This window comes from Lepisma saccharinum, chromosome 2, assembly GCF_977018435.1.
Source record: "Lepisma saccharinum chromosome 2, izLepSacc3.1, whole genome shotgun sequence".
Classification (NCBI taxonomy): domain Eukaryota; kingdom Metazoa; phylum Arthropoda; class Insecta; order Zygentoma; family Lepismatidae; genus Lepisma; species Lepisma saccharinum.
In genome coordinates this window covers 31,330,593-31,351,050 of record NC_139230.1, presented here as the reverse complement: position 1 = coordinate 31,351,050, position 20,458 = coordinate 31,330,593, and the positions used below count along the sequence as shown (strand labels likewise).

The following is a 20,458-nucleotide window of genomic DNA, read 5'->3' as shown; positions in this document are numbered from 1 at the left end:
TCATCATTTGTCAACTTTGTCAACCTCTCTCTTTTAATGTTATTTGCTTATCAGAAGCCTGCTTTAATCGACAGACCAAGTTTAATGGAGATATAACTCGTATGTTCCTTGGTGACTTGACGAATCAAAGTTAAGGAAAATATTATTTGACTACTTAATTAATAATAATAATAATAATAAATTACATTTTCGACCGCAGTTCTTTATGAGTTTTAAGGTAGTAATTCTGATAAACAACTGCCATAAACGCAAACAAACCAAATAGCGCTTAAAGATTTGACTGGAGGAACCGAACTTCTTGTTCCTATATACATCATGTGATTTTTATTGCGCTTGTTAACAGCCTGTAGCATTGAGTTTTGAGCTCATTTCATAGTTTTAATTTTCCGCAACGCTTGCGGAAACAAAATTCCTCGAAACAAGAAAGAAAGTTCTCCTCAGGTTTCCACCACTAAATTCGGGTATGGGATTTTTGCTGTGCTCATGTGACCAGATTTCTGCCACTGCTCTAAGGTCTCAAATTTTATTTCTCTCGCTCACCCTCTTTTCCCTTCTTGTGCGTGAGTGCGCGCGTGCGTGTGTATTGACCTCCTCAAGGACCTGCCAGTCTCTTGCCACCACCAACTAACTCTCAATAACACTTCCAGTATCCTCGGATTCTGGATTGGAATTTCTTACCTCATACATTTGACCAATTCACCATTCACACTCATCGGCACAACTCTAGGGTGTTCAGGAAAATGCACATAAGTCACAAACTGCAATTGTCTGTTCCTTTCTTTTAAATCTCACTGAGTCAAAGAAAATATAATTTTATATTGGGCATGTGTAATGATTCTAAACAGTAATAACCCAACATGTTTATAATAATAAACATGAAAACGGTCTACTGTAAAATTGCATTATACAAAACACCTATCATGATTCATCTCTTATATTCAGGGCTGTAAGATAATTAAGGTGTGCCCCCTTATGTTTTACATATAAACTGAAGTAACTGAAACTTGAACTCGATATGAATTGTCACAAAAATACAGTGTATTGCACTGAAAGACCACAATCTCTTGAAAGTATAACTATTTCAAAATGAAAATGAATCATATAAGAATGTTTTTGTTTAATAAGAACTTCTCCGTGTATTGTTCCTCCTTCTCAAAGAACTGTGGTACGAAAACTTATGGGTAGATATGCGTGGTGAGGAATACAGCAAAATGAGCAAGACTGCTAAACTCTAAGCTGCGATTTCGAAGAAAGAAAACAGAGATCCTTTACTAAGATGATGTGCTGTGTATTTCTGTATGATTTTTATCCAATCAAAGAAAGATTAATAAAATTATTGTTAACGAGCAACCAACTAACAATATTAATACAGGCCAACTGTTTCTGCAATTTCTTGTTTCCTATTTTGTATGAAATTTGTCTAATTTTTTTTCGCAGTTTAATAATTGTTAAAATGTATATCCTTATTGTGTGGGGTTAGTTGCGTTGGTTAGCATGCCCTGGTTTATAGAGTTGACACTCCCGCTCAGGTTATAAATGTTAATTCTTTCGACTGTGTTATTTAATCATCATTAATCGTTACCATTAATAACGCTTGGTAAAATAGGTAGAAATATGACGTAAAATAACCAACATACAAATACAAAGTCAAAGAGTTCGGAAATATTCAGAACCAACAATCACACCTGTGTAGACAAAAGAAGCTTGTAATTTTCGTAATATTTTAATAATAACTACGTTATTATTAATATGTGAAAGGCGAATATAACGAAAACAGCGCAAGTTCCAGTTTACATTACTTCTTGAAAATTATTGTTTTGTTCCATCCATTTAGTTGTTGACCGTAAAACGATAACAGTAAACGGTGAAAACTAAGATGAGCAATCATCATATTAATGAGACCCACTCCACTCCATCAAATGACGGAACGCAATCCTTTCTAGGGTTTCCAAATGAATACTTGATTGAGAGAGTGTATGTTATTTTTGCAGGACGTCTTTTATTTTTAAACCACCGAGGAAAATATACAAGAGAAAAAGCGCAAGGATAGCTCCACTGATTAATGGCGTCTTGCAAAAACCGAAACGTAAACTGACACATATGGAAGGGCCTTGAGTGAAACGCTCCCTTCACTTCCTGAAGAAGCGTTAAGGCAGGAAATTTCTTTTAGTTTTTGTTTTGTTTGCAGAAAATCTCAACGTAACTAATCTGCTTCAGAATTCCGTTACACTGTTAAGATTTCCACAATAAATTTTATTATGCTTCGCGTATTTAAAAATGATATACAATTCAATCAACCAACCAATCATATATCTTAAAACGTTATTCTATAATTATTGTTTATAAACATATATGGTAAAGTAGAATTACAAATATACAGGCTGTTAACTCAAATTTTTGAACAACAGTTCTCTGGCTAGACACAAAAATTCTGTCTCAGCATCTGTGTTAATTTTGAGTTATTGAAGCGCAATATCGTCACACATGGAAAATAGTTATTGTGGAATGTTAGCGGTTTCCTTCCATTTCGACTCTTGTCTAATCGCGGCGATGAGGATGAATGGTGGACGAAAGGAAAATCACAAATACATAACGATGACAGAACACGAGCCCAAAAGAGGAATATGGCATGTCCCACTCAGATCTCCAGAATCGATTCTGTTCTTAACTTTTTCCTTGCTATAGTTCGTTACAGGGTTCCCTCATTACGCAATTTGTCAACACCACATCTCCTGTCCTTTCTAAACCTACAGACTCCCTATCAGCGCCGTTTACTGAATGATTTTGGGTATCTTTACAAAATTGTCAATGGCAAAATCCGTTGCAACACGCTCCTCCAGGAATTCCACTTTCGAGTGCCTATGCGCACAACACCCAACACAAATCTATTTTACACAAAAAAAAGCATAGACTGGAAATTCAAAAAAGATCGCTCTTACACAGACTTCCCACACAATGTAATGACCTCCCATAAAGTGCTCATGTATTTTCCACAGAGTACGTTTTTCGGTCAACCATCAGAACATATGTTGCTAAATAATATTTAATTGTGCTATCTTGACTTATTAATATTTTGTCTTATTTTGTTATTTTTCTTTTATTTCTTTTTTGTTCTGTTCATTGTTACTGATTTCAATGTAAAATCGCTACGTGCTGTATCTGAAATTTTCTCAATAAATAAATAAATATGCTGGCTGTGAGTCCAGACGCCATAACTTGTTAGTCTGCAAATTGCAGCCCAGGGTGTACTACATGCAAGAAAGGTTAATACTCGGATGTATTCACAAAGAGTCACCCCTCCCTGTGCATTGCACTTTGCCATGAAGGGGTGTCGAGGTAGAGCCCCACACATTGTCGATCACGACTACAGTGGAGGTGATGTGGTCAGCACCACACTCGGGCCGCCTTTATCCCTCCACCGGGAAAACATCCACCTTAGTTCTCACACCCTCAGGTTTCGAATCTGATCTCACGCGAAGAAGTAAGATTGGTGCATGGTACTGGTCACCATTGGAGATGTGGAGTAATGAAAAACGAGAAATTTCCTGAACTTACGTTAGTAACAACACGTTGTAACAGAACTTTGTTACTTTGAATTACTTTACTACCTTGATAACTTCAGAACTGGATTCTATTTGCCAGTACGAAATATGTACAGAGTGTTTCAAAAGTCTCGCAACCCAAATTTTTAAGTTTTACATCATGAAAACCGTAAGAGATATTTACACCGGGTTTTTGCATTATAAAGCCTCATCTATTCAGATATTTTTCAATGCTTAACATTATCAATTTATTCCATACAGAAAATTAAATAAATTAATAACTGGCTAAAGGCAGCGTTATTTTTTTTTCCAGAAATGCACTTTTGAGTGAGAAATCTATGTAAGAAATTATCGGAGAGTCATAATTAGACGTCTAATGAGTAATGCCATGCCAATCTGTCATTTGCAACAAAAAATGTTCATGTACAGCATTTGATGGATTTATGACTGGCGATGTTATGGGTTGAGTGAAAAAGTGCCAATTTTGGCACATATCTCCGTAGCTGGCAATATTAATAATATTGTGTTGTTTCAAACTTGTACACGTACATTTACAGTGGAAAACATGTACAGTCACGGACACTTTTGGGTTATAACAATTCCTTTAACTTTCACTGGAATCGTTACAACCCAGAAGTGTCCATGACTGTACTAGAGAGAACAGATGCAACACCTGATCAAAGTTTAAGTCCACTCCATGCACAGAGAGGCTAATCGGGACTGAATTTACAGTTTAAAGTAGGATCCAAACCAATATGTGGCTTCACCGAGTATCGAACCCAGGACCCTCAGGACGTTACCAGTACGCCATCGAGGATACCCGAATGCGATATCTGTCTAAACAGTCAAATATCCTTATTGTATAACAAAGTAATGCTAACGGAAGCATGCTATTTTTGTCCCTTTTTGATGGTATTGGTATTGGAGTTTTAAGTCCACTTTATGTACAGCAAGGCTAATCGGGACTGGACCTACAGTTTAAATTCTGATCCGACTCACTGTGCAATGTGCCTCCACCGGGTATCAAACCCGAGACCCCGGATTACAAGGCGACGACATTACCACTACACCATCGGGGAAGCCCTGATACTTTTTGAGTAGCTTATTCAACTCTGGTCACCATCACTGAAACGCTCTGGTGTACACACACACACATACATACATGTACAGCTTGTGGTTGAGGAAACTTGATTTGCGAAACGAACATGAATGGAAGCCAAGGCGAATAGAGGAAGAACAATGCTGAAATTAACTTGAGGAAAGTGAGAAAGGATAATGAATGGCGGAATTTGCCTGCCAAGGAAAGGGTCAGATGAGAACCACATGCTGTAGACACGATGACGCCGTCAGAAGATAGATGCATTCAAATGCTTATTTACCTAACCAGTGCAGCCTGCAGTAGCAATGGGAAATAAACTAATCCATTTTGTATAGACTCTAAAATTATTATTATAAAGCTATGCTTATTTGTGCAGGCGTTTCAAATTGAAGGTTTTCTTACGGCTTCAATACCTCATTATTTTATCTTCTAAAAATTCAATACGTCATTTGATTGATTCATCTGTAGATTGGTTATTTTACGTAGCATTAACACGCCCCTAGATTAAACGTTACCATCAGAGTGTATAGTGAATACCCGCGAGAATTGAAACCAGGTTCCTGGTTCACAGCAAGTTACACTAACTTATTTGAACGTAGAAAAAGGAAACTTAGTGAGACATCATATTGCACGGGCAATGCACGAAAAGCACGTAAGTGAGATGTCAACAAACAAAATGTTATTTCTATTTTGATTCGCATTTCTACCTCTTTGGGTTAATCGCGAAAACGAGGATGGAATGAAGGAAAAGATTATGGGACAAACAGTTTGAGTTTGTTGTAAGTCCACTTTATGCATTCATAGGGTAATCGGGACTTGACCTCCACCGGATCTACATCACATGTTGACGACGTTACCATATCTTGACCACAATTCCAACCTAGAACCCTGCTACAGTCACTGAGCCACAGAGACCAGCTAAAATTAGATATGGCGTCGAGATTGGAATCATGGAACAATACATGATTTTACCCACTAGGCTAGAACACATGCATCACAAATTAATTCCTTAAGCGTTATTGTGCGAACTCTGTGTGTAGTTTGCACAGCGCCTGCGGCCCCGGGTTCGAATTCCAGCCAGAGTATGGGTGTTTCTCAATTTCATCATATAACCAACCACTTATCGTGTCGCGATTAGCTAAAAGTGGAAGATAAGCGACGTTAAATAACACAACAAATATCAAATTAAAATCAAACCGTAAGCGATATTGCATGTTTCCTTCCATTTTCGGTATAGTTAAATATTCTTAATGCATTTGTGTACGTTTTTTTCTTGTGCAAACTCCTATACACTTATCAATAAGGAATAGCAAGTAGACACGCAAGTAATTAAGCTTATTCCAATGCATCTCTATGTGCACTTTTGACTCAACCAACGACGTCTCTTCGCAATAAAAGTTGAGAGGCAGAAGAGTGATTTATGTGCAGTTAAAATATAAATACACGGCGAAGGTGAAGGAAAAAAAATACCATCGGCTAGAAAACTATATTATACGCGGAAATTTATAACAGTTTCTTTGCATCATTACACAACACTTACCTACCAATTACGAAGCACTTAAAAAGTTCATGTGCTCCAAAGTAGGAAATTTAGTGGACAATAGTGGGGGCAAAATCTGTCACCAGAGGTGAATTTGGGTGTAAATATTAGTCTACGCGGTTCATAATGTCATTTCGATTTGTTTAATTGCAAATTTAAACAATTTTGCAGAAATATTACCAAAAGGTCAGAAAAGTTAATTAATGCTAGAATGGGTTATTGCGATTCGATTACTCAAACACACAACCAAGGCTTTAAATGAGTCGTTGTTGTAGAATCATAAATCCTAGATTGTTACTCCTTACTGGAAAAAAACAAACCAAACAACCATAAAAAAACAAGAACAAGCAAGGTTGTCTTTCGGTAAAGGATACAACTTACAAGAATGTTGGCGTCTGGTTCATTAACTCCATGATGTCAATTCCTCCAGAATGAAATGAGAAGGAATTTTAATATACCCAGGAAAGGTTTACAATCCTCAATAAAAAAAAGGAAACTGGCAAATCGTCCACTTTTCCGATTCATAAATAAATCAGTTGATACTATTAAAACGGATATAAAGATACAAGAAATACAATTGATTGATTGGGTGTATTTTACTTAGCATTTCTGCCACTTGTTGCAAATCGCGAAGATAAGGATGAGTGATGGTATGATGAAATTGATGAAGGGATACTCATAAAGAACACCCATTCCTAGGCCGGGATTCGTACCCGGACCCTTGCCGTTGTAGCGTGCTGTGATGACCACTAAGCCACGGAGGTCGGCCTCTGGAGGTTTGAGGCAGATACCCTCTCTGCTATGTGCCACTAGGTAGGACGACTTCTTCAGTAACACGAACTTCATTAATTTTGCCGGCAGACAAATCAAGATTAGTACAAACTAATATTTAAAACATCCATGGACATATTTAAAATATTTGAAGACGCATCCTATTTACAAATGAATGGTTGCATTGCACAGGACTCGTTTAACATTTTCCATCACTTTTCTCTAACCTTGTGACGATAAGAACGGCGACTGAGGGATGCGAAAGAGAGATAAATAGGATCAGTGCTCGAAGTGAAGGGGGATGAAGGCGGATGGTATCCCCCAGATAACACAATTTTCGTGCAGGTCCCCGTGGCGGATTGGTTAGCACATCGCGCTACGACGCCAGGGGTCCCGGGTTCGAATCTCGGACTGGGCATGGATGTTTGCGAGTGTCCATTCATCAATTTCATCATATCATCACTCATCCACATCTTCGCAAATTAGCCAAATATGGCACAAAAAGCGAAGTAAAATAAAGCAAATGAATCAATCAAAACAAAATTTTCGCAAAGCATCCCCCAAGCTGTCTTATTATCACTGTGTTAAACCATAGGGGCATCCTCCAGTTAACTCCAAGGCCCCACCAAACATCCCCCCAGCTAACAGTTTCCACTTCAAGCGCTGCCTGGGATTCGAACGAAATACCCTCGTGGCGCGGTATGTAAATCACCACAACACTTTACGCACATATACCTAAACTACACTCGGACTACAGCGGGATCCGAACCATCAAAGTACCGGGAATCGAACCCGGGACATAGATGTCATGCAGCACGTGGACGACGTAAAGAATAACCTAGCCCGCGGTCGGCAAAACCTCCACGTTACGGAACGCACAGAGCCACTTGGGCTATTGGCCACAACACCAATCACAACATTACATAACAACACGCTCCCGCAGAGCCAAAGAAGTGCACACAAAGGAAACACATATCACAGAGGGACACTCACCCATGTGAGGGTCGATCCGCAGTTCAAAGGCGATGACGCTGCCCAGGCTAGAAGTCGAGCGAGAGTGCAAAATGAACGGAAGGGTCGGCGTGTTCATCGCGAGCAACACACACTGAAAATATCCACCTCCAGTCGCCACATGGTTGGCCCCGCACCGGCCGCCTGTACACTAGCTGCTAACGCTACAATGACGACATCGATTCTTACCAGGTGAGGCATCTTTCTCGGTTCTTCAAAACAAGGGCGGAGCAAATTGAGACAGCCAATCGGATTCGCAACTTCAAAGCGCCGGACCGTTGTGAAACTTCGGCATGTTCTCCTGTCAACTTGCGGTCGCGAGGTGATAAAAATGAAGAGCTTTCTTAAAACTATGTTAATTACGGCTCGTACCTAAACAGTGCCAGCTGATTTTCGTTCGGCGGACGTCCGTAAATCACGGTTTCGACGTTCGCCCGCGTCTCGTCTTTCGTTTCGTTTCCGACTCCAACCGCTGCAACGCTTTGTAGTGGAAACGGTTCGAGAGGTTCAGTTTCTCTTCATTTAAGCAAATGAAATAATTGCACGCGCAAGATAACCTTTTCGGAAACGGGGAATCTTGGGTTCGAGTCTCTTGAAAGCCACGGTTGCTTGAGTGAGCGGCTAGAGCGTGGTGCTGATCACACCACCTCTACAAATTGTCGAGATTGCGAATGTATGTTACCCAGTGGCGTAGTCGCACCGGAACCCCGCTACGGCATTGTTTTATGTAAACAGGGAGCGCGCTCTTCCGAACAAAATAACAGTAAATATTTAGTTTTTAAATTTGCTTCATTTAACTTTAATATACGATGTGTCTATCTAAACCAAACCTAACGTATCGCCAGTAGCGTACGCAGGATTTCATCAAGGGGGGGGGGGGGGGTATTTCGAAAACTTTCTACAAATTCACATTACCATTGTTTTATTATACTTTAATTAATTAATAATAATAATTAATTAATAATACTTACAATTAATTAAATTAGTTTAATTACTACTACTAATGCAACTTCTGTTACTACTTATATCACTACTATTATTAAGTAGTAGAAATCTTCATAAATATATTTATGAAAGCAATAGAACAAAATTACATTTTTTTTGTTTCTTTGTTACGAAATAATTGTCTAGTCAACTGTTATTTGTATATGATAGGTGAGACATTCTAAGTGTGAAGAAATTCCATAAAAACAAGCAAATATACTAAATTTATTGAAATAATCGAAATATGAAACTCATTCAAGGGTCGGCGGTGGTCTAGTCTGACAACCTCGTGGGAGATCCGGGTTCGATTCCAGGAATTGGTTGGAATTTATCCAGCCTTGTCTCCGCACCCAGCCTCATATCAATGGGTACCTGAGAGCAACCCTGTGGGATAAAGGCTGTCGGAGCATGGTGCTGATCACATCCCTGCAGAATGGCCGAGATCGAGAATGTGTGGGCCCCAGCACACCACTATGCTATATGCACGGGGAAATTTACAATACCTTTACCTATGGAACTCACCCAGGATGATGATGAGGCGCGAGAATACATGTTGCCAAATTCCACTGAGTCTATGTTTTCGTTCAAAGTAAGTTTATAGACATTCCAACACATTTATCACTTCCACGTGATTCACAAAGCACTTCTTCAACATTATTTAATGATGTGGATGTAGACTCAGCATCACTTGAGAGTTCACAAGGGGATGCAAAATCAGTACCGGGAAGAACGTTTGCAATAACGTCGGCACACTGCGACGAAGCAAGGAATTTTCACAATTCTCGCGAGAGACTGTGCGACTTTTTGCAAAAGAATTGCAAAATTGAACTTTGTGGCCACTTAGATTGTGTTTGGAATGTTGTTTTTCTCCATGCTGCATTGGAATAATAATTCAAATTATGATTATTATCACTGTCGCAGATCTTTGACTGTGATAAGTTAGCCATTTTTATTTTTTTCTACAACATTTTCCATAATATTTGAAAAGCTCAAGGGGGGTTTAAACCCGGTAACCCCCCCTTGCGTACGCCACTGCGTATCGCAATGACTACTTTGTTGTATAACAAAGATAATAAGGGTCGTAAGGGCCGACCGTTTTTTTGGGTAGTGAACCCAAATGTCACACCGTTCCGCGTAGTACACTCTGGACTGCATTTTGCAGACTAACGGTGCTCTGGCGTCTGGACCCATGGCCAGTATAATCCTCTATGGGACTTTGTTGTGTGTTGTCCATATGTGTTTGTGATTGGCCCTTCATCTGTTTTACTTTATCACCATACATCTTCATCTTCGCGATTAGCCAAAAATGACAGAAAAGCTAATTTAAAAAAAACGTAAGGCAATCAATCAATCAATCAACCAAACAAGATAATAACTATTTTTAACTATTTTATTGGGAAACACTCGACACAAAACTATGAGTTTGGGAGCTTTTCGGCTGGTAGGTTTTTTTTGTACGATTGTTTCTTAAATTTCATTTTCCTGGAGATTTATATGCAACTGAAGGATCTATAAGTCAGTATTTAACATTAACTGTATTTAACTAGTTGCATATAATGATGATAATAACAATATAAACATGCTAAACAATTGGACCTAGATTAAATTTCCATAAAGAAATGCGTTATACATTTAGCCCACGAAATATGCTTTCTATGTATGTATTTGTGTATGAATGTGTGTGTTGTGTGTGTGTGTGTGTGTACATGTAGAAACTGTATTGCTTTTATTTATAATTTCTTCTAAGTTATATTTTTTCATTTTGTTAGTAAAAATAATGAGCAATGTACGTAATTAATGGTTAATCCAGGGCTTGACTGCTCGTTTTCAAACTGTATTGCTTTCATTTTTATTTTCATTTTACTTTCATTACTTTATTTTTCTTTAATTACTTTATTTTTCATTTATCTTTTCTAATTTTTTAATTATATACAATTAACTGTAAAGAAAAAAATGATCCCTGTAATTAATGGTTAAGTGGAAGAGAAAGCATTCATGCCTTAACTTCGCCATGTAAACAAAGCAGTAAATAAATAAATAAATAAATAAATGTTAACAACGTTGACACTATATGTGTAGTTTAACTTACTACAAGTCATTGTGATGCAGTTTGTAACTGCCTCGGCATTATTTATTTTACTACTACACCATTGCCTTTAAATTTTACACACTGACAAGGCATACTTTGGTTTCTTCTACTACTTAATGCATATATTAAAATTGAATAATGATATACCGGTACTGGAAACAGATGCGTCATTCTTCGTGGTCTAGTGATTCGATTGCCATAATTTGCCCCGGAGTCAGCGATCCTGGGTTGGAATGCCGGTTTAGTCGATTAATTAATTAATTAGTGTACACGAGAACTGGGATGAAACAAAGGATAATTTAAACATTTAGATTTAGCAATATATAACGTAAACAAAAAAATGTTACCGTTCTTTTTATGGTCACCCAATATTCAGATAGTCTAATTGGAACAGGGCATACAGTTTACATAAGATGCGAGCCCCTGTAATGTGCTCACGCCGGCGATCGACAACAGGACCCCCCTTTAAAACATAACATGTTTTCTTCATTGCTGAAGAAGTCGTTATTTTTTAGCAATTATTTACCTAGCCTAATTATGGTACCTCATGTTCACAAGAAATCAGTTTGAATGCTGCAAGGAAGAGAAAAATAGATTGCTTAAGAGTGTTTTAAAATACGTAATTTTCATGTAATTTCATTAATGTCATTAATACGTATAATTAGAATATATTCTTTGTATCTTTCATACTTGCTTTTCTGTTACTTTTGCCAAATTTCAACGGTGATATTGAATAGTGATTAGATTAAATTGATTAGAGGACACTCACCATGCCAAGTCAGGATTCGAGCCGGAAACTGGATCTTTGGTGACGAGGTCGTAAGTCAATCGCTTGACACACTATGCCACCGAGGTGGCAACATATAGTTAAATCTCCCGGGTTCGAATCCCGGCCTGGACATTGGTGTTCATTGTGAGTGTCCCTTCATCAATTTTATCATATCATCACTCATCGTCACGAGTAGCAAAAAGTGGAAAAAAGCAACGTTAAATAAAACAAAATTTAAAAAAAAGTCAAATCGCCATCTGTCCTGTTGTTGTGTTGCCATATTAATTCGATAAACACACACAGAGTGATGGCGGCAGGATGTGTGTAAGCGCTAACTGGGTTATTAAAATTATCTTTATGAATACAAGAACAAAAGTTAAAGGCAATCAGGTTTCGTCCAACGTTTTTTATGTCCTGTCGTCATATCTTTCATGGTATAAAAGTCTTGTGTTGGTATTAAGTTCAGAACAAACTTGATTTACAATGAGTAAGGAAGAGGAGGAATTTCGCCAAATCAGGAAAGGAAATCTCGGTGATTAGTCAGAGAAACTAATTTCCCTCATTTACGAATCGTACTAATTGCAATATCACATCCTCCGTAATAAAAAAGCACCTAGCATTACAAGAAAACGAAGTATGGTTGCAAAAATGTAAATTAGAAATACTTTCACTTTGTTAATCGCTGGATGTGTGTGCGTTTAATCGTGTTTCGTTTCATAAAAAAAATTACTTTCCTTTGAAGATTTTTTTCTTCCGTACTACCTTACCTGCCCTGGCTCGCATATCGATTAGCTTAGATTTCCTTTGATATCGTTAAGAGTCATACGTGCAGCTCTGCGCAAGTTGATACGCCTTGTGGTGGCCAAAAATCTTGAAAGTGCAAAAAAAGTTTAAATTTAATGACCTAATGCAAAATACAATAAAATTACGTTTAGTACATTTACTGATACCATTAACAGTTGCTTTGATTATTTATAAAATTAGAGCGTGAACACTGAGGTTAGCCTATGTCTAGAATCCCCATTATAAAAAGAAGCTAAATAAAAGGGAACAAGAAAACTTCTGTTAGATAATTCCAAAATATACAACAAAAAAAATATTTAAATACGTGTCTATGCATGGACATTCGCAGGATTTTTTCCAGGGAGGTGCAAGCAAGGTATTTTTTCCAGGGGGAGGCAAAGGAGGAATATTTTTCCTCATAATAGTGATGCCACCTCAGAAAACACTGCTTCAGTCTGAAATTATCATGTTCCTTCAAAGGCCTTACAATAATTAACATAAATTACTGTGATTGAAATGAAATTATGTGTGAAATATATACATTTTAGGTAAACATTCATTTCCAGGGGGGTATGGTCCCATTGCCCCCCCCCCTTGCGGACTCTCATGTGTCTATGTACACTCTTGTTCACATAAAGTGGTACATCTACCGGGTTGAATGGGGCTCCCCGATGGCGTAGTGGTAACGTCGTCGCCTTGTAATCAAGGGGACCCGGGTTCAATACCCGGTGGAGGCACACAGTAGTTCTGATCCCACCTCAATCTGTAAGTGAAGTTCCGATTAGCCATACTGTGCATAAATGGACTTAAAACTCAACAAATTCAATCTACAGAGTTGAACAGTTGAAGAATGTGCTATTTTATTTGAACAGGAGATACTGTAGGCCTCCCCGATGGGAGGCATAGCAAGGTTAGTCAGGACTGGACCTACAGTTTAAAGTGGGATCCGAATCACTATGTGCCTCCATCGGGTATCGAACCCATGACCCCTTTATCACAAGGCCACGACGTTACCATTACGACATCTGGAATCCTAAAAAGCAGGATGAAGTATTTTGGCTTAACACATGGTAGTGGTGCAGAAACTGATTTCAATTTAAACTCTAGTCAAAGATTCCTCAGCTTTTTAGAGTTCAATTATTTCGCCGACTGTCTAGGTATTACTAAATTCTATTTGGGGTTTCAGCCAGGATATTGTAATCTTTCCCGATAAGACTTCACATTTTGTTTCAGTAACATTACATGAGTCATGTAGCTCAACCACGATCAAGCAAATGCATCCTGCTTACGATTACGAGCTTTCAAATTCACATTTCACAACTATGAATGAGTAGGCACTGCACAATGACTGGATTGAAGGCCTTAAACTAATATTTTTGTGTTTGTACTAAGCGAAAAGAAAATGCTGATAATCACAGTGAAAGTGTGAGGAAGATGAACGGAGTGAAGACGTGAGGGAGAGAGGGAGAGAGACAAAGATACATTAAATAAAAGCGACATTGTTTCGATGTTGAAAATACGAATTTCTTGAATGTTCTGTTGGAAAATATTTATTAAGTAGTTATGCCTATATAGTTCCATTATCATTACAGGCCGTGTCTTCACCAACAAGACAAATATCAACAAAGGCCACCTGGCAGTTGTATTTTCTAAAATATTTTTTGTTTACTTTGAAATTTATTTATGCATAATTTACTCGGGCTAGATACGTGTTATAATATCATATTGGAATAAAATCTACTTTTATTGTTTTGAACCGAAACAATTTAGTTCATTCTTTAAATAATTTCTTCAAATATAGAGTTTACCTAGCGATATAACAGCTGCATCTCATAGTTCAAAACGGAAAGAATTAGACTGGTGTGTTGGGTGCAAAATAATTGTTTGAAGTACCTCCAAATAAAGAATGTTAAGGGTAAATGATACCAAAGTAGCAAAGAGGTCATACAGCAATAAAATAATAATAGTAATAACCATTAATTAGTGTAAGAAGAACAACACAACAAATGTCTAGCATTGATTAGATACCACGAGAATTTATTAAAATATGGCGAAATATCTCTCATAAAAATCAAAATTGGTAAATTTATTTATTTTGAAAATTAAAAGAAAGTTCCTATAGAGGGTAAAGAGTCGATAAATTCAATTATCGTATCCCGCTGTGGAGAAAAAGTGGAAAAACTGACGGTAACAAATACAAGCTTCCCTCATAACCAGCAATTACATGTAATTTGAATTTAATGTTCTTTTGGCGGGAATACACACATATTCTAATAACATTATCCGTGGCCATAATCTGGATTTCATTTCAAGAGAGTTCCACTGTCTACAATTAAGAATATATTTGGAAAACATATCCTGAAATGTGGAATAGGAAGGTAATGTTTTTAATTTCGAGATAAAAATCGTTGTAATATGATTCTACTAAACAAAGAATATTGTGCAACATCAAAAAATTCAAAACATTTTGTTTATGTAGTCAAATATATATATAATAGGAAATAGAAGGAAATATATTGTTGATAATGTTAATTTATGTGAAGTTGATTCATCTTCAATAAACATTAATTTTGATAGCAATTTTTCGTAATAATATATTTTATTAATTATATTTATCTCTGGCACTGGAATTATTGTAAAAAAAGGTCTTGGACTGAAAGATTATGTGACATGTATGTTCAAAGTTTGTGTGGGGTTCACTTTACGCTGAGATAGGGCAATCGGAACTTGACCTAGAATTTAAAGTGGAATATGAACCACTGGGCCGTGTACCTCCAACGGAGATCGTACACGGGACATCTTGATTACAAGGCGACAACGTTACCACTACGCCATACGGGAGACCCGTGGCATTTATAGAAAAACGAAAGGAACGCTTACTATGAGAATGGTCTTGAGAGTCGAAAGATGACGGAGGGATATAGTTTGTGTGATGATAATATTGAACCTTCAGACATTATTCTCACGAGATTCCCAAGTGAATTGGGTAATAGAACTTCGAAATAACTGCTGTAGTTGCATGATTTGGTTAAAATGACGCTAGATTACAGTATCCAGAGAAAGAAGGAGAAAAGGGCGGGGGAGGGTAATTTAAGATTTCAAGGATATCTAAATGCTAACAACTGCGGACAATACTAACGAATATATGGGGCAACGCAAATTTAGACAACGTAGAACCGAATGGAAGGAAAAACAAGGCCTGTTTTACGTTGATCTGCTGCCCAATACGAGTAGCATTCACATGAATAATGCAAAAGTAAACTTAAAATTCAATTGTAAACAAAACACTGATGTTTGTACTGTATGTTAATGTGAAAGGCTATTTAATAAGCAATAACAGAATTCCCTTTTCTCTTGGATATACAATAATATCAAAACAACAAAGTTACGCTATTTTAGATTAACTGAGAGATAATTTTAAACAACTTCAAATACAAAGAAAATATAAAATTCCATCACACAGACACACAAGAACATGGGTGAGAGAGAGAGAGAGAGAGAGAGAGAGAGAGAGAGAGAGAGAGAGAGAGAGAGAGAGAGAAGCCGCGGTGGTTCATGGTTCAGTCCGTAGGGTATTTGACTGCCACGCGGGAAGCCTCGGATAGACACCGGAGGTCAACGAGAGAGAGTATAAACATTTAAATATATACTTATCCAAATTTGTTCAAATTCCAAAAGGCAACGTTATGAAATGATTGTCTTCCAGGGTTCTAATTAAAAAAAAGCTAAAGTGCTTGTGTTTCGTGCCATTTCATAAGAACGCGGTTCCTATATTCTTGAGAAGGTCCTCGGATAAAACTGATGTTATGTACAGACAACCCTCGAAAACATCAACTTTAATAAAATATTACGTTCAACAAAAGAAAACACACATTAAAAGAAATTATCACCAATATATCACATAATTAGGCACAAAATAATGCTCTGACAGAGGTTTTTAACTACTTTACATAATACTATAATTTGGCAGGATAAACAAAAGCTTCTTTTAGTCCACCTTAGCCCAGATAGGACCTACAGTATGACACGAGATCCGACCCACTTGAATGTACCTATACCGAAAATCGAACCTGGACACCTTAATTTCAAGACGAGAGTTCAAGATACCACACTATCATAAATTTATACTGATGACCATCTGTGAGGGACCTAATTAATAATGTAAATACTGCGAAAATATAAACTTGGAGAAGTTCTAGGGTTCATGTGTGTTGGAAAGGAACTCCAATCTCTTGGATTGGATGGGGGTGTATGGTGAAGTAACGTTTACTGCATTCCCAACACATTATGGAGGTTTTTTAAAAAGAGATTTGTGTCTTATGAAATTACAATAATCGTATCATAGTGTGCAGTAGATGAAAAACGTGCTACACAAATGCCATGTTGCGAATGATATTCTGCAGTTGCCTGTCTAAAATGTTGCTTCTCAACTGTTGAGAACAGTAAATGAACTGTTAAATACGCTATAAACGCTACCAGCTGTGAGAGTTTCTTCTTGTATACCAGATAGAAATATAAAAGGTCACGGCTAAATACCCATGTTCTACATGAATATGGACATTTTTATAAGGTTCAGATGCGGCAAATTTCTCCCTACCAGATCAACAAAGCTAATATTGCACATTGCAATGCCATAGTGCTTGGTATTCTATGTTACACACCGAATTATGTACAACCTACTAATTGCATTTGTAAAGCACGCAGAACAAATTTTGTCACAGATTAAAATATACGAAGATAAGATATTACATAATATTTTATTATAACATTAATATTAGAGTACATAATATTGGACTGATAAAGAATATGTTCACCTTAAGAGACCAACAACTTATATTTTGTATGTAATAATCAAGTAAGGAACTAAATGTAATGTTTTGTAATGGCCTTACTAACACGCCAAGCATTTTACCTTACTAGTTATTTTATTTTCTCGCACTTTATCTCATTTCTACTGAAAATGTTCTAAGGTCAAAGGTGCGAAAATTCAATTGAGGATTTTGGATATTAAATTTATGCAGATCGTGTGGTTTCCTCGGCAGCCGACACCCATTAAGGGATTCAGGTTGGGAACTAGCGATAAGCCGCCCCTCCCATATTTACTCCGATGGGAGGAGAGGCATCACCTCCAGAAACGGATTAGCAAGGAGCGATATGGAGATTGCGCTGATCTACTTGTAAGTTAGGAGACAAGAAAATGGAGATTCCTTGCGAGGCTCTGAAAGGGTGGCCTCATAATGACATTCCCATGTTCCACATTGCCTCCTGATCGTAGCATTAGGTATATAGCATATTCTCTCTCCATCCACGCAAATATACATACATACATACATATATATATATAGAGAGAGAGAGAGATAGGAAGAAGGAAAAAATAAAAATGTCCTACATAAAATGTGATTGAAGTATACACATTCTCAGTTGCATTGCTTTCCTCAAAGCTCGAATTTCATATCACTCAGCTTACAGATGGATTGATTAAATTGGTGTTTTAAGTCCATGTTATGCACATTAAGGCTAATCGGGACTGGACCTACAGTTTAAAGTGGGATCCAAACCACTATATGCCTCCACCGGGTATCGAACCCGTGACCCTTTGATTATACAAGGCGAAGACGTTACCTGACGGTTTCTAATTACAAATAAAAACAAAATTCTTTCATGCAACGAAGTCAATTTAATACATGTTGTACTACTTCTCAAAGCATTTTGAGAAAATAGCACGAGTGGCAGTTTCATGCAGTTTCTTGACAAGGGCCCTGTAGAAATACCGAAACCATTTTATTCTATTTACCTTGGTTTTAAAACACTTTTGGCGTTGTTTTTTTTAACAAAAAACGATTCAAATGTTAGCGAAATGTAAAATATATATACATACATACATATACATACATATACATACACACACAGCAAAATTTTGGTTGAAGGCACATTGTATGCATGTACAGGGTGAGGCAAAAGTCTGGCACCACCCTTTTAATTTGAAAACGACTTGACGGAGGGCGATTAAATTTCGGATATGGGTAACTGGGGTGGGAGCACACCAGATGGGGCTAGTGTGTATCATGGTGGCTATCTTGAAAGCCGCCATCTTGGAATTACATTCAGATTTTCAAATAGGAAGGGGGTCATGTAGCACATCATTTTACATGTGCGTTTTCTCAGAAATAAGAATATGCAGTTATTTCCCCCATAACTTTATTTGGTGAGGATATTTTCACAGTTGAAGCTCACATTTTTCATCCTACAAGATGTGCTCTGTTGTTTGTGTTGCCCGTTCTGTGCTACACACAACGCAAGACGTTTCAGCCAGTCCTCATGGACACGCAATAACACTGCAGGGTCGACAGAGTCACGTGCTTGTTGGATCCGGCGCTGGAAATGTCGGAGTTCAGTGATTTTCTCTTGATAAATTATGGCTTTAAGATGCCCCAAAGGTAAAAGTCAAGGAGCGTAAGCAATGGCGCAGTGGTAGCGTCGTCGCCTTGTAATCAAGGGGTCCCGGATTCGATACCCGGTGGAAGCACATGGTGGTTCGGATCCCACTTTAAACTGTAGGTCCCGATTAGCCTTACCGTGCATAAAGTGGACTCAAGACACCAACCCAATCAATAAAGGGGCGTAAGATCCGGAGAATGGGGTGGCCACTCAGTGGGCCCTCTTCGAACAATCCAGTGACCCTGGAGCTGTTCATGCAACCATTGCCTGACACATAACGCGTACTGCGGAGGTGCGCCGTCCTGCTGGAAATAGGCTGGTAATTCGCCGTCTGGGTTCATCAGTGAGGGCAACACATTATCCTGGAGAATATTCAGATATCTCTCCCCATTCAGGTTGCCATGGATGAAGACAGGTCCCACAATTCGGGTGCTCCATATCCCACACCACAGCATTAACTTTGCCGCACCGACTTCCTTACGAGGATATGTCCACGATGGGTTGGTATCTGACCAATAACGATGATTCTGCTTGTTTACCTCACCGTTCACGAAGAATATGGCCTCATCGCTAAACAGAACACTTTTCGGGAACTGGGGATCCTCGTTGCAACGAGCCAAAGCCCAGTTTGCAAACATTAACCGCCTGTCTGGGTCATCCTCAGTTAAGAACTGCTGCATTTGAATTTTGTAGGGGTGCCACTTTTGTTAGTATGCAACACACGGAGTATGGATCTCTAACTGACTCCTGACACTGAAGCCAAACGCCGGGTACTGCGTTTCGGGCTATTGACCAAGGATGCCACAATTTCCATTGCTGTTTCTTCGTCGGTAACTGTTCTCGGCCGTCCACTACGTTCTCTGTCGTACACGGATCCCGTCTCGTTAAACTTCTGCATTACACGCAACACTGTGGTATCTGAGATGTCATCTCTCTCTGGATGCCGGGCATTGACATCTTCTACAATGACCCTGGCACTGCGCTCCCCACTTATAACAACAATTTCGATCCGTTTTTGGAGGGTTAGAGCCATGTTAGATCAGCTGGAACAAATAAATACCAACCCATTATATTACGCCAAATGTGAACTTCAACTGTGAAAATATCCTCACCAAATAAAGTTAGGGGGGAAATAACTGCATATTCTCATTTTTGAAGAAACGCGCATGTAAAATGATATGCTACATGACCCCCTTCCCACTTGAAAATCTGGATCTAATTCCAAGATGGCGTCTTTCAAGATGGCCGCCATGATACACACTAGCCACATCTGGTGTGCTCCCACCCCAATTACCCATATCCGAAATTTCATCGCCCTCCATCAAGTGGTTTTCAAATTAAAAGGGTGGTGCCGGACTTTTGCCACACCCTGTATATTAACTAACACTGTGTACGAGCGAAAAATAAATACTGCGGTGAAAATAGCGAGAGA

At 38.2% G+C, this 20,458-nt stretch overlaps 1 protein-coding gene across 4 annotated transcripts in view; it reads right to left on the bottom strand.

Moving 5' to 3' along the window:
* The window catches only part of LOC145983985 (uncharacterized), a 387,657-nt gene that overhangs the window by 196,693 nt on the left and 170,506 nt on the right, over positions 1-20,458 (bottom strand). The window contains exon 1 of one of the 4 annotated variants that reach the window (XM_083117232.1): positions 7,946-8,115. The exons of the other annotated variants lie outside the window; for them this stretch is intronic. Within the exon in view, the coding sequence (XP_082973358.1) occupies positions 7,946-8,042 (97 nt within the window). The 5' untranslated portion in view covers positions 8,043-8,115. Of the gene's footprint in view, positions 1-7,945; positions 8,116-20,458 lie in introns of those variants that run through there. 4 annotated transcript variants of the gene reach the window in all.